The 11,454-nt window shown below is 33.5% G+C and overlaps 1 protein-coding gene across 34 annotated transcripts in view; it reads right to left on the bottom strand.

The window, feature by feature from the left end:
• Nucleotides 1–1,604: 1,604 nt before the first annotated feature.
• MBNL1 (muscleblind like splicing regulator 1) overlaps nucleotides 1,605–11,454 on the bottom strand; it is a 222,840-nt gene continuing 212,990 nt past the window's right edge. For 16 of the 34 annotated variants that reach the window (XM_023232088.2, XM_031935249.1, XM_023232106.2 and 13 more), the window contains 3 exons: nucleotides 10,897–10,991; nucleotides 7,902–7,976; nucleotides 1,627–5,011 (listed from right to left, as the gene is read on the bottom strand). In XM_023232088.2, coding sequence (XP_023087856.1) covers nucleotides 7,920–7,976; nucleotides 10,897–10,991 — 152 coding nt within the window. In that variant the 3' untranslated portion in view covers nucleotides 1,627–5,011; nucleotides 7,902–7,919. Of the gene's footprint in view, nucleotides 5,012–7,901; nucleotides 7,977–10,896; nucleotides 10,992–11,454 lie in introns of all 34 variants that reach the window. The other 18 variants (XM_023232095.1, XM_023232103.1, XM_023232100.1 and 15 more) reach the window with 4 other exon arrangements.

Here is an 11,454-nt window from a genome sequence, read left to right as displayed (position 1 = left end):
GAAGTAACAGCAGGATTTGCAGTGGTGATAAATTAGAAGATAGTTTCATTGCTAAACAGGAAAGATAAAACTACAGATAATATAAATGAATAGAGATAGTGTGTACCTGGCTACTTTGAAAGGGATGTGTAATCCAAGAACTAGGAAAAAGTTGAATAAGTGGAGTGATTTTTAAAATGGATAAATAGCAATCATAGTTTACATGTATCAATTACTTGCTATAAACCAAGCACCTTTCTAAGTTCTTTTTATGTATTAGCCCAGTTCTTTCCTCCAGTCATTAAACCAGAATGTCTGCTGGCAGGAACCAGTTATCTGGGGGATCGTATAAAAGTATTGATACTTTTGTTGAGTTTTATTTTAGAAGTATCAATACTTTTGAAAGATCCCCCCGATAATTCCAGCTTGCAGCAAAGTCTGGAAACCACTCAACAATGGTGCAGTATTGATATTCTTGTACTTATAAAGTGGAAACTGAGTCACAGAGAAGTAATTTGCCAAGGTCAAAGAGCTGACACGATTCCAGGTGTTCTCGTTTTTGAGCCCTTCTTCAACCACTGCAATGTCTCCCCAGTGCTTTAGTGACTAGTTCCTGTAAGAACGCAGCTGGTATTCAAAAGTATGTCTCAGTGAAATAATAGATTGCTATGTCACTTACCTTTAGTGTCATTCCCAACTTTAAATTCCATGAGTACCAAGGGTATGTGATGAAGTAATAGCTCTAGCAAATGATTTTGTTCTCCAAATGAAAAACGAATGACTTCTAACAGAGTCCCATTCTGTGTGCTGAGGACCCCTAGTGGGTCCTCCTTGTAATAATAACTCTTCTGAAAATAATTTTTCAGATGCATGTATATGCTGTTATGATTAACAAAAGTTTCATTTAAAGTACCGCAAAAATTACAAGAACTTCTAGTTACTGAATTTTTTTTCAATGAAAAGATTTCCAAAGTATCACTAAACGGAAAGAGCTGGATGTCTTGATATTATTACTCAAAAAAGGCTGTGAACTCCTGCTTTAGACTCTCATCTTCAGGGCAGCCATTCTTTTTGACAAGCGGCACCCAGAACAGTTGGACCTACTGAAAATAATAGAATTGTCCTTTAGAACTCAACCAGTAACAGAACTGTATTGATTATGACTAATACACCTATTTTTATTACAATAAATTTTAGAAAAACGGCATGAGCCTACAAATAGGCATTTGTAACCCTTGACTAAATACCAAGTGCCAGTCAGCATAAAGTAGAACTAAATGATACAATGTGCATGTTCTTCATGTTGAAACTTTGGCATTCACTGGCTATCTGCAGAAATTGCAAAGCTTATAAAACTGTTTCAATCGGCACTTAAAGTGTCAGACAGGGAAAGGCAAGAATTTTAGAAAACATTGGGCACAGGATGGCAATATAGCCTGATTTAGATTCTTTCTCTCATTATCAAAGGATAATTAGTGAGAAAGACAACAAACGCCTTCCTTGCAGTTGCAATCAGTTAAAACCAGGTAACAAACTTATACATCAATATGTTTGTAAAGATACATATTCATGAATACATGAAACTCGCAAAAATAATTTAGTATTCAATCTCAGATACACAAATATACTTAAGAAAGAGAAGTTTTATTAGGGCAATTTCACTTTATTTTTCCATACAGCAAAGTCAACTACCGCAGTAATAATAAAATAAGCATAAAACAAATTGCAGCCCAAGACAAAATACATAATTTTAAGCAACTACAAGCAGAAAGTAAGTTGTGATTACATAATAGTAAAACCAAGCACATTTGTCCTTTCAGCAGGTGAAAGTGGTAGGGTTGCTGATAAGTGCAACATTATTAACCAGCTGGAGTGAAGGCTGGATACACTAATTCTTTTAACAAGTGCCCATTATCACATTTTGCATCTTTGAGTGCTTCTGAGTTGAAAATTAAAACCGTGAAATTTGAACTGCGTTTTATTTTTCACCTGCTGAAAGAACAGGATCCTACAGCAATTAAAAAACAATCACATAACAACTATAGCTACAGTGTGCTGTTTGGTTTGCCTGTTTATGATTTAAATTTTGTGACAGTCAATACTTGTTTTGAAGATTTTTTTTGTGAACAATAAACCACTGAAATTGGCAGAAACTGATCTGAATAATATATGTTCTTAGTATAGTTCTTTCTCTCTTTTTTTGTTGAAGTTTTAAACATGCAGTAGTTTTGAAAAATGTAAGGAATATCTGATCCATGATTTCACCTTAATGGTAGAAGTACCTGCTATTTTTGGTAATGATCTTCAGGCAGATTTGGCCCCATGGAGTTTTTGTCAGTCATGAGGGTTTGAAAGGATGGCGTATCTTTCCAGTTGAAAAAATCCTGGCAAACTACAAGCTGTCCACAAGAAAGCAAAGCAACATGTTTGAAGGGGTATGGAGTGCTAACTCTGTGCCACTTTTGCAAGCAATTTTGCTCAGTCTGTCATTGTATTAGCCTTAACAAAACTCCTTGTAATTATAGACGTTTTTATTCAAAATAAGATCTTACTATTATACAGGTTTCTCTCTTTTGACTATATACAGAAGTGCAAAAAGTCAACCTTCTCTCTAGACGTTCCAACATGCTAAATTGCAGCATAATCAACCCTCAAGAGTTTGCACACACGCTATAATTTTCATTACGTAAACTTTGAGTATTTGGATTATCAACAAAAAGTCCCTTGTTCTATTTATTGATTATGCAGCTTATTTATAACAAGGCCTGATATTCAGGGATTTCAAAAATATTAAACAATATTTTAACATTTGAAATGGATACAGTAGAAAATAAATTTTATTCTAATATCTAGGATCTAGATCTTCTTATAATAACTAATTACAAACAAAATAAATCATCAAAATATTACTCAATTGTCTGCCAGGATTGTTGCGATAGCAACAACTTAACTTCTTACTTAGCAATGATTATATATTTATAAGATATCCATATAAAAGATCTTTGTTCTTTTAATGAAAACTAGACAAGAACTAACAATGACTGACATTCTTACACTGTAATATTAAATCAGTAAAATAGAAATCATTTAGTTAACAATACGAATATTCATATGACACTACATGTAATTCAAAACTGAGTATGTTATGAAGGAAAAACTACTTTTTTTGTATTTTGAAAAGTTCATCGGTAAAATCTAATAAAACAATAGTCTATAAACTGAAATGGTATTCAATTGTTAATAGAAAATGAAATCTAATAAATGTAGGAAATGAAAAACTACATTTTAACAAGAAAAATAAGTAATATTCTATAATGTAACTAACTACAATAACATGTGAAGTCACCATTACTTTCTTAACACGATTGAAATTACATTGGTATGGGTTCCAACCCGTAATGTAATAATCTAAGGCTTTAATAGATGTACAGTACAATCAGTAAAATCAACACATCAGTCTTATATTAGAAAGCATCTCTCTCAAGCATAAAAACTTGCAGTAAACTTGGAAGTATGGAAAGTTCTATAACTGAACTTTCACTTCTCCCATTCCATACTATAACTACCAGTGACCTGGCCCCTACTTCAGCAATTTTTAGAACTGCTGAACAGAGCAAAAATATCCTTTACTAGCTGCGACATCCAAACCTCAAAAAAAGGAATTCCTTTGGATGATTCCATTCTTAAAAACTGAATGCACATCTATTTTTTTTAATTTTGTAAAAGGCTTTCTAAGGCTATAAGCAGTTAATCTGAACAAAACAAAACAAAACAAAAATCACATATAAAATTCACCCATGTACTTAACCCACCCAATTACTAGGTTAATTAAACATTTCCCATTTTCATATTTTGGTTTATCATGCATCTGATGACAGTGCTGCTTTCTTCTTTGTTTAGAGTCACTATTTTGAATGTGACTGTGATGAAGCATTTAAGCAAACGTGAAACCATTTTTGCAAAGCATTTATAGTCTTTTGACTTTTGACAGAGGATATAAATAGAAGCAAAATAATTTCCTCAAACATTTTTTGTTATTGTGTCTCAGAAATGGCAATCCCTTTTGAATAACATGTTATACAGTATAGTATGCATAAATATTATACTACAATGCATTAAAATAATTTTACATATATCTATTATATATATCTCCAGTATGTGTGAGTTTATCTGTATTGAGAGAGTTTGTGTTGTGCTGTCTATTGTTACTGTAAAGTTAAATTGGCCATTTCTGAGACAGCTTTGGTTTCAAAAAAAAAAAAAGAAAAAAAAAAAGAAAAAAGAATGGTGCCCTTTGACTGATTAGTACTAGCAAATATGCAACAAAATGTGGCTCTGAAAACAATAACACTGAAGAAATAATACTCTAATCTGATGTACAGTCTATGGCACTTCATGAGAATCCTTAACAACATGGTACTTAAAGCCATGATGTGCTTTAAAATATACACAGTTGTGGTTTTGCTTGGCACATTCATCTCTGTCAGATCCCTCCCTCACCACGTCTTACAATCTATTACATTAAAAATATTACTCTTAAACAAAAATGACTGTGCATGCACGCTCTCATCTATAATGGCAATTTTAAATACAAGGTGCACCTTTGTTATTTGTAAACCTTGAAAGAAATAAACTTATTTTTAAAAAATTATATCTTGGTCTACAGACGTACCAATACATAATAGAATCATGGTTACACCATAGTCTGTCTTTTCAAGATGGCATGAATATATAGGAAACTAATTAGGTATGCATCTTCGAATGCATAACTCTGTGCTAGAAAAGAAAGACAATGTTGTTCTTTTAGACAGGAATATCACCTCAGCACAAATATCAATTAAATGTACAAAGTGTATAGGCAACAGTGTGCAGTGGATTTCCATGTTGTCTTTTCTTCTGGTTAACATGCAATATGTGGATGTCTTGTGGCTGAGGAACTTTTGTGTGTGTTGCTTGACGATATATACAATATGGCTAATGACCTCATCCTTTACTCTAACCAAGCACACTGTCCTTTCCTCTTTAGCATGATCTACAAGGGAAAAAGAGATAATCTTTGTTAGAACAGATAGTATCTAAAAGCAGTTTCTGATATACATTTAATATGAAAATTTTCTTTTTGATTAACCAGTATATTCACAAGTTATTATATCTTCATATAAAAACAAAAACCATTTCACAAGAGTAGACAGAACAAAATCTGTCTATCATCTCTATACGAACGAAATAATGTGTACAATTTAATAAAACTGTAGAATGTGCTAAAAAATTTACCAATCCTAAACTAAAAGTATAAAATACATTTGCAGAATCAAGGGGCATAGTATACAGAGCTCTTTTTTAGCACAATTGTTGTAGGGCAAAATTTAAACTTACTTCTTTTCTGAAGTTTAATAGGGTTTCAAGAGTAAAGGTCTGGTCTACAAAATTAAAATTCATGTCATATGTTCTATTAAACAAGATTTATTCTATTTGGGTGCTTGATTAGCATAATGCATGTTTGAAAAAAAAGAATGATACTTTAAGTGATGGCTTTGGATAATTCAGTTTGTTGAACTTTTTTCTCCTAAAACTAAGAAAATAAAAATCATTCTTTTTGAATTACAGAATTATTACTCGTGAATTAAGTTGTAATAGATACTACAATGTACTTGTGGATTAACAGTTCCAGTTTTTACAAGAAATTTGTTCTCAGCAGGGAATCTTTACATATATTAAAAGTATGCTTCACAATACAACCTTGAAAATGAAAGAAGTCACAATCTAGTGACTCAAAAATCAGTTTAAATGTTGCAACTCCTCATGAAGATGAGCAACCATTTGTTAAATGAACAGAACATTAAATGCTTAAGCTTCAAAGACAAATCTGGTTTGGTAATTATTTTTAGAATTTTTTTTTCAACCTAGATTATTGCTAAGAAATAGAATACAGTTAAATATATACACACCAAACGCACCTAATTGACTCTAAGAGCTTGAAACAGACTGTTTTGGCATGTCAAACAAACTCTTCTTCTAAAACAACAACACTACAAAGTAATGCTGCTGCTTCTAAAAATGTGGCTATTGTTCAGAATCTGAACCTTTTTATCAGAACTGCTTTGAGAAAACTTATGAAATAAACAAAAATCAATTTTAATAATTCACGACTGCAGCATGTCTTTGGCAGTACTTTTCCGATTCAGCCTATCATTTCTTTCTTAAATGGCTATTGAATTCTGCCTATCCGCCTTTCTTTCATGGGCTTTGACTTTGTCCAGCTTTGCTACAGAATAACATCACAAGAGTTTCTGAGTTGGTTCTCAGCCACCATCGTTTCCTGACTTGGCACACTGTCCTTCTTTTACAAGGCCTTTACACCTCGACTGTCTTTAGAACAACACCCTTATTGTCCAAATTCATTTGTTTATGTATCCTGTTGGGAATAGCTGCTCCTCATCTTTGCTCTAAGAGAAATTTCTTCAAACCTCTTTTATTTTAATATATTATCCTGAAATTCCTTACATCTTTATCTTATTGTCTATTTATCTTTATCTCCTTGTCATGGTAACTAACACAATGTAGCACCAAAAACTCATTTGTAAATATGTTAATATACAGATAAAAAAAGGAAGCAACAAAGAATGGTCACCCATCTTAACTAATTTCAGTTTTAAGCATACTGTCTCTTTCTAAATATAAAAATAAGTAATTAACAAGCATCTGAGCACGTTATAACTTGAATGCATGCATACTGGACAAAATGTATTCTTATGGATGAAAAATGGGCACCTTTGTAAGTATTTAAGACAGTGTTTTTAAAGACAAAATACAAGATATTTTAAAGACGAAATACAAGACTTTCAAGCCATTTTAAAAATGTTGCAATGGCAACGTTTTCAGAATTATATGATCCTCTGAGGTAACTACTTTAAAGTACCTAATGAATTTGAATATGTAGATTTGTGTGTGCACATATATGTCATTATGTGTATATATTTATTTAAAGTCAGACTCATTACTTCGTTGTTTTTTTTTTTTTGAGACAGGTCTTGCTCTGTTGCCCAGGCTGGAGTGCAGTGGCACAATTGTGGCTCATTGTAGCCTCAACCTCCTGGGCTCAAGTGCTCCTCCCACCTCAGCTTCCTGAGTAGCTGGAACTACAGGAGTGTGCCACCATACGCAGCTGATTGTTTTGTATTTTTTGTAGGACAGGGTTTGATCATGTTGCCCAGGCTAGTCTCAAATTCCTGGGCTCGAGCAATCCACCCACCTTAGCCTCCCAAAGTGCTTGGATTACAAGTGTGAGCCACCACGCTTAGCCAAACTCATTATATTCTAATGCCCCTGTGTATGGTGGTGCATGGGATGAAGTGACTACATAGTCCCATTTAAGGTTTAGGCAAAGAATAAGAAAAAAAAAAGTGATAATCTACACCAGGGGTCAGCCAAAATACTGCCTGTGGGCCAAATGTGATGTACTGCCTGTTTCTGTAAGTAAAGTTTTACTGGAACACAGCCACACCCATTTTTTACATGTCGTCTCTGGCTGCTTTCATGATACAATGGCAGAGGAGAGTAGCTGCAACAGAAACCATATGGCCCACACAGCAAAAACACTTACTGTCTGGCCCTATAAGAAAGTTTGCCAACCCTTGATCTATACCTTCTAATTACTCTTTGGTCATACATTTTATGTTTGTGTTTATTTCTAATCAGAAATTTAAAAAATTTATTTTCTCTTGATACTTTGTATATTTAAGTGATATTAACATTTGTTATAAATGTCTGATAAAATTCCTCACAACCCATTTAAGATAAAAATGTGACCTGTATATAAATATTTTCTCAGAGATTTTGCAAAATTTTAAGTGCACTATACGATTGCTATCTTAAAAAAACCCACCACAAATATGCTACTATATATTACATAATGAACTTACTGTTTAGTGATGAAAATTCTACATCTGGGTAACATACTTGTGGCTAGTCAGATGTTCGGCAGATATTATGGGTATCTAGCAAATAAAAAATTATTTAATGAATGATCCATGCAAGCAAGCCAACAATCAAGAGATGAAAACATTTTAATATTAAATTTTTAAAGAAAAGTGAAATTCAGCTGTGAGGTGATAGTCCTTATCTGGTCAACATAATAGTAAGTTAATGTAAACTTAAATGCCAAAGTAGCAACTAACTTTAAAATCTTCATGTTAAATACTATTCTATAAATGTTACCAGCTTTTAGGAAATAAGATAAGTAAAACTATCAAAATTCATGCAGAGCAGTAATTGAAAGAAGCCCTTTTTGTTGGCCTACACACACACACACACACACACCCCTGTGGTTTCAGTTACTTAGTAATCATTCAGAAATCAGATAAGGAAATGTCTTGCCTATTTTTGTGCAACCAAATTTCTGACATTTTCGTTCAAATTAGGGTGTCTAACTTTTTTTTTTTCCAAATTAAAAATACCAGGTAAGAATTATAAAGCAGTAATTCAAAGAACTAGGTAAGAGCCTAAGTTTACTTCAGAACATATTTCTGAATCCTGATGGCACCTTTTATTGTATTTTAAATGGGCAAGAGAATTAGAGAACTTGAGAGAAAATACAGTAAGAAACCAATATAGAGTTGACTTATTTCAATAGTTCCCAAAGTTAGAACTTCAAATTTGTAGCTTGATTTTTCAACCCGAAATTAATGGCTGCTAACCTGAGAGAGGCAGCACAATAGATTGAGACTGTCAGAGGACTGAAGACACGGGTTCTACCCCTAGAGATCCATTTACTGGCTGTGTGACGCTGAGCAAAGCAACTCATTACTCTATGCTTACGTTTCTTCTATAAAATGATACTAATCCCATTTCAGCAATGTTGTTGGGAGAATAATGAAATCACATACACAAAGGCATTTTGTTGCTGTTTTTTCAATTTAGACATCTTAGGCTAATTCAACATACTACAATCCACAGTCTGGCGTGTATATTAATATGTCCCTGTTTTATTTCTAGTTCTCAGCTGACATTTTTACACAATTTTACAGCATTGGCAAATGGCACGAAAATGTGCTCCAAGCATAATGAAGCTTCTCATACCATTTTTCCTGCTGCTGCAGGACAGGATGTTGCACCCAACAGTGTAGAAGCATCAAGGATGGGGCTGTCGAAACATACCAAGGACCTTCAACACCAATCGATGCAGATGAAGGGCCAGCTATAAACTTCTGCATGCATGCAGGCTGCATTTTGTGGCATCAGCTATTTCCAGCATTGCTAATGTACTGTAGGCATATACATATGTATGTATATGTAGATATAATATATGTGTGTATATATATATCCATTCCCTTTTCTTTCTTTTGGTTGTCAAATAGTATGAAGACCCAAGATTATGCATGAAATGGTCACAGCACAATGCAAAAAGTAAAGTGTCCCCTACAACCCAGGTGGCCAAGGGCATGTTGAAATTTGCTCTGCTATAGTTCTGCTTACACCAGCAATTCTACGGTCATACATGGTACACGCATGAGAGTTATCACTGATTTGCACCACAGATGGATTGTATTGAATCCATCGTGATAGTTCTACCAAAGATTACTTATTAACATGCCACATATGCACCATCTAGCATTCTTGTAAATGAGTCTGATGTGTTCACATAAACCCAGGGCTATTTTGACAAGCTTCTGAAAAATTAATGATTCTTTGCCAAGAAATATTTAAAGCTTGACTGAAACGTTAAATTCATTTTTGTATTGTGATTTTGAAAGTTTTGAATGGTTGTACTAATAGCTGAATGTTCTTCGTCAACAGCACGTGATGTATTTTAGAACAAGGGTGGCTACTCCTCACAGTAGTAACAACAAATCAATGTCTTAATTGGTCTTCCCTTTCCAAGGGGGAACATGTTGATTCTCATCTGATACTAATTCTTTTGAGACTCATTTGAGTACATTTAACCTTCACCTGTGGATTATCTGAAATGTGGCTTGGCTCTTATTTTTTTCATACACTGTCAACTCTATTGAAGCACAAATCTATTTTACATAAATGAAACTTGAAATCAACCAGTATTTTCTAGAAAATATTTTTAAGTAGAATCAGAAAATGCTGGGTGAATAAATGTCAATTTTTAAATTTTAAATATTTTAAATCATCATTTATTTTTAAATAGTTATTGTATATCATAAAATTTAAATTTATGAAACAAATCCCTTTCACTTGAAAGTACCCTGCATAATTGTTACTCTATAAACTTGCATGGAATACAGAATGATTGTCAATTTGCCATACTTAATTTCTTTTCTTTTCATTCATAAATCTCCAACATTTACGCAGGGTAATTATAAAAATAAGAGCATTTAGGATTTTTCTTTCACTGAAAGCATTGAGAATAAAAGCTTAGAAATGCTATACACAAACAATTTGTTTTGAATCTGCTTATTAAATGATTCAGATTATAATGAATTCATAACAAACTTATTTACAAGAGCGGTCATTTGTGGCATATGTAATACATTTAAATATTTTACTTTCTATTAATCATTTAGGCAATAACTAAGAAACTGTATATACCAAATGTTTTAAGTAAAAACCTTAAGATGGCCTCTATTTTTGATTGGTCAAAACACCTGCAAGATTGGTTGGAACCAATGAGAATTGCTTGTGTAAATATCATTTTAGTAGCTTCAGAAATGGAGCTGCGACAACTTTGGAGCACTTATAAATGGCATAAAAGCATTCTGCTGCTCATCATAGAATGTGTAGGCCAACAAGAGGTATCTTTGAAACCCCATGCTTATTAAAGCACCCTCTACAGCCCTCACGTACATACGATTCCCACTGACCTCAATGGGAAATCCACATGCGTAAGGGCTGTTGGATTGAGCCCTATTAGAGTTGTTTTTTAAGAAACAAAGCTGTAAATTAGCAAACCTGGTTGGCTGTGGCTGTTGCAGCGAAGGGAACACTTGTGGCAGATGTTGTTGCTGCGGACACAGTGGCTGGCGTAGCACCGTGCACCATGGGAACTTTCGGAGGGAAAATCATATAAGCGAACATACAGAAGAGTGTAGCAATATGGAAACCATGGCAACATGGAAGAGATAATTGGGCATGGTATTTATCACAGCAATAAGCCATGTGACAGGATATCATCACCAGCGAGTGACATGCAATCACAGCGCAAAGCAGGACAACATTCCAAGGAGAGAAGGGGAGGAGGGATGAAAGAGAAAAAAAAGGGGGAAAAAAGCTTGTTACCATCAAATCAAGAAAATTGACACAAACAGGCTTAATATGCTAAGTCAAAAACAAGAGTTTTATATAGTGTTCATAGACATTCAAAATCTAAGTCAAAATACAAGTATTTACTTCATATATACAGTTATCTGTTTGAATGAAAGTTTTTTTTCTCATTTACTATTATAAAAATATACAGTATATCACTTTCATGAAATAGATTTTTTTTTTACACACCAGAACTCATAGTCC

The sequence above is a fragment of the Piliocolobus tephrosceles genome, chromosome 2 (assembly GCF_002776525.5).
Source record: "Piliocolobus tephrosceles isolate RC106 chromosome 2, ASM277652v3, whole genome shotgun sequence".
In the NCBI taxonomy this organism is placed as follows: Eukaryota; Metazoa; Chordata; class Mammalia; order Primates; family Cercopithecidae; genus Piliocolobus; species Piliocolobus tephrosceles.
Note: the sequence above shows the minus strand (reverse complement) of the source record. Positions and strands in the feature narration are given on the sequence as shown.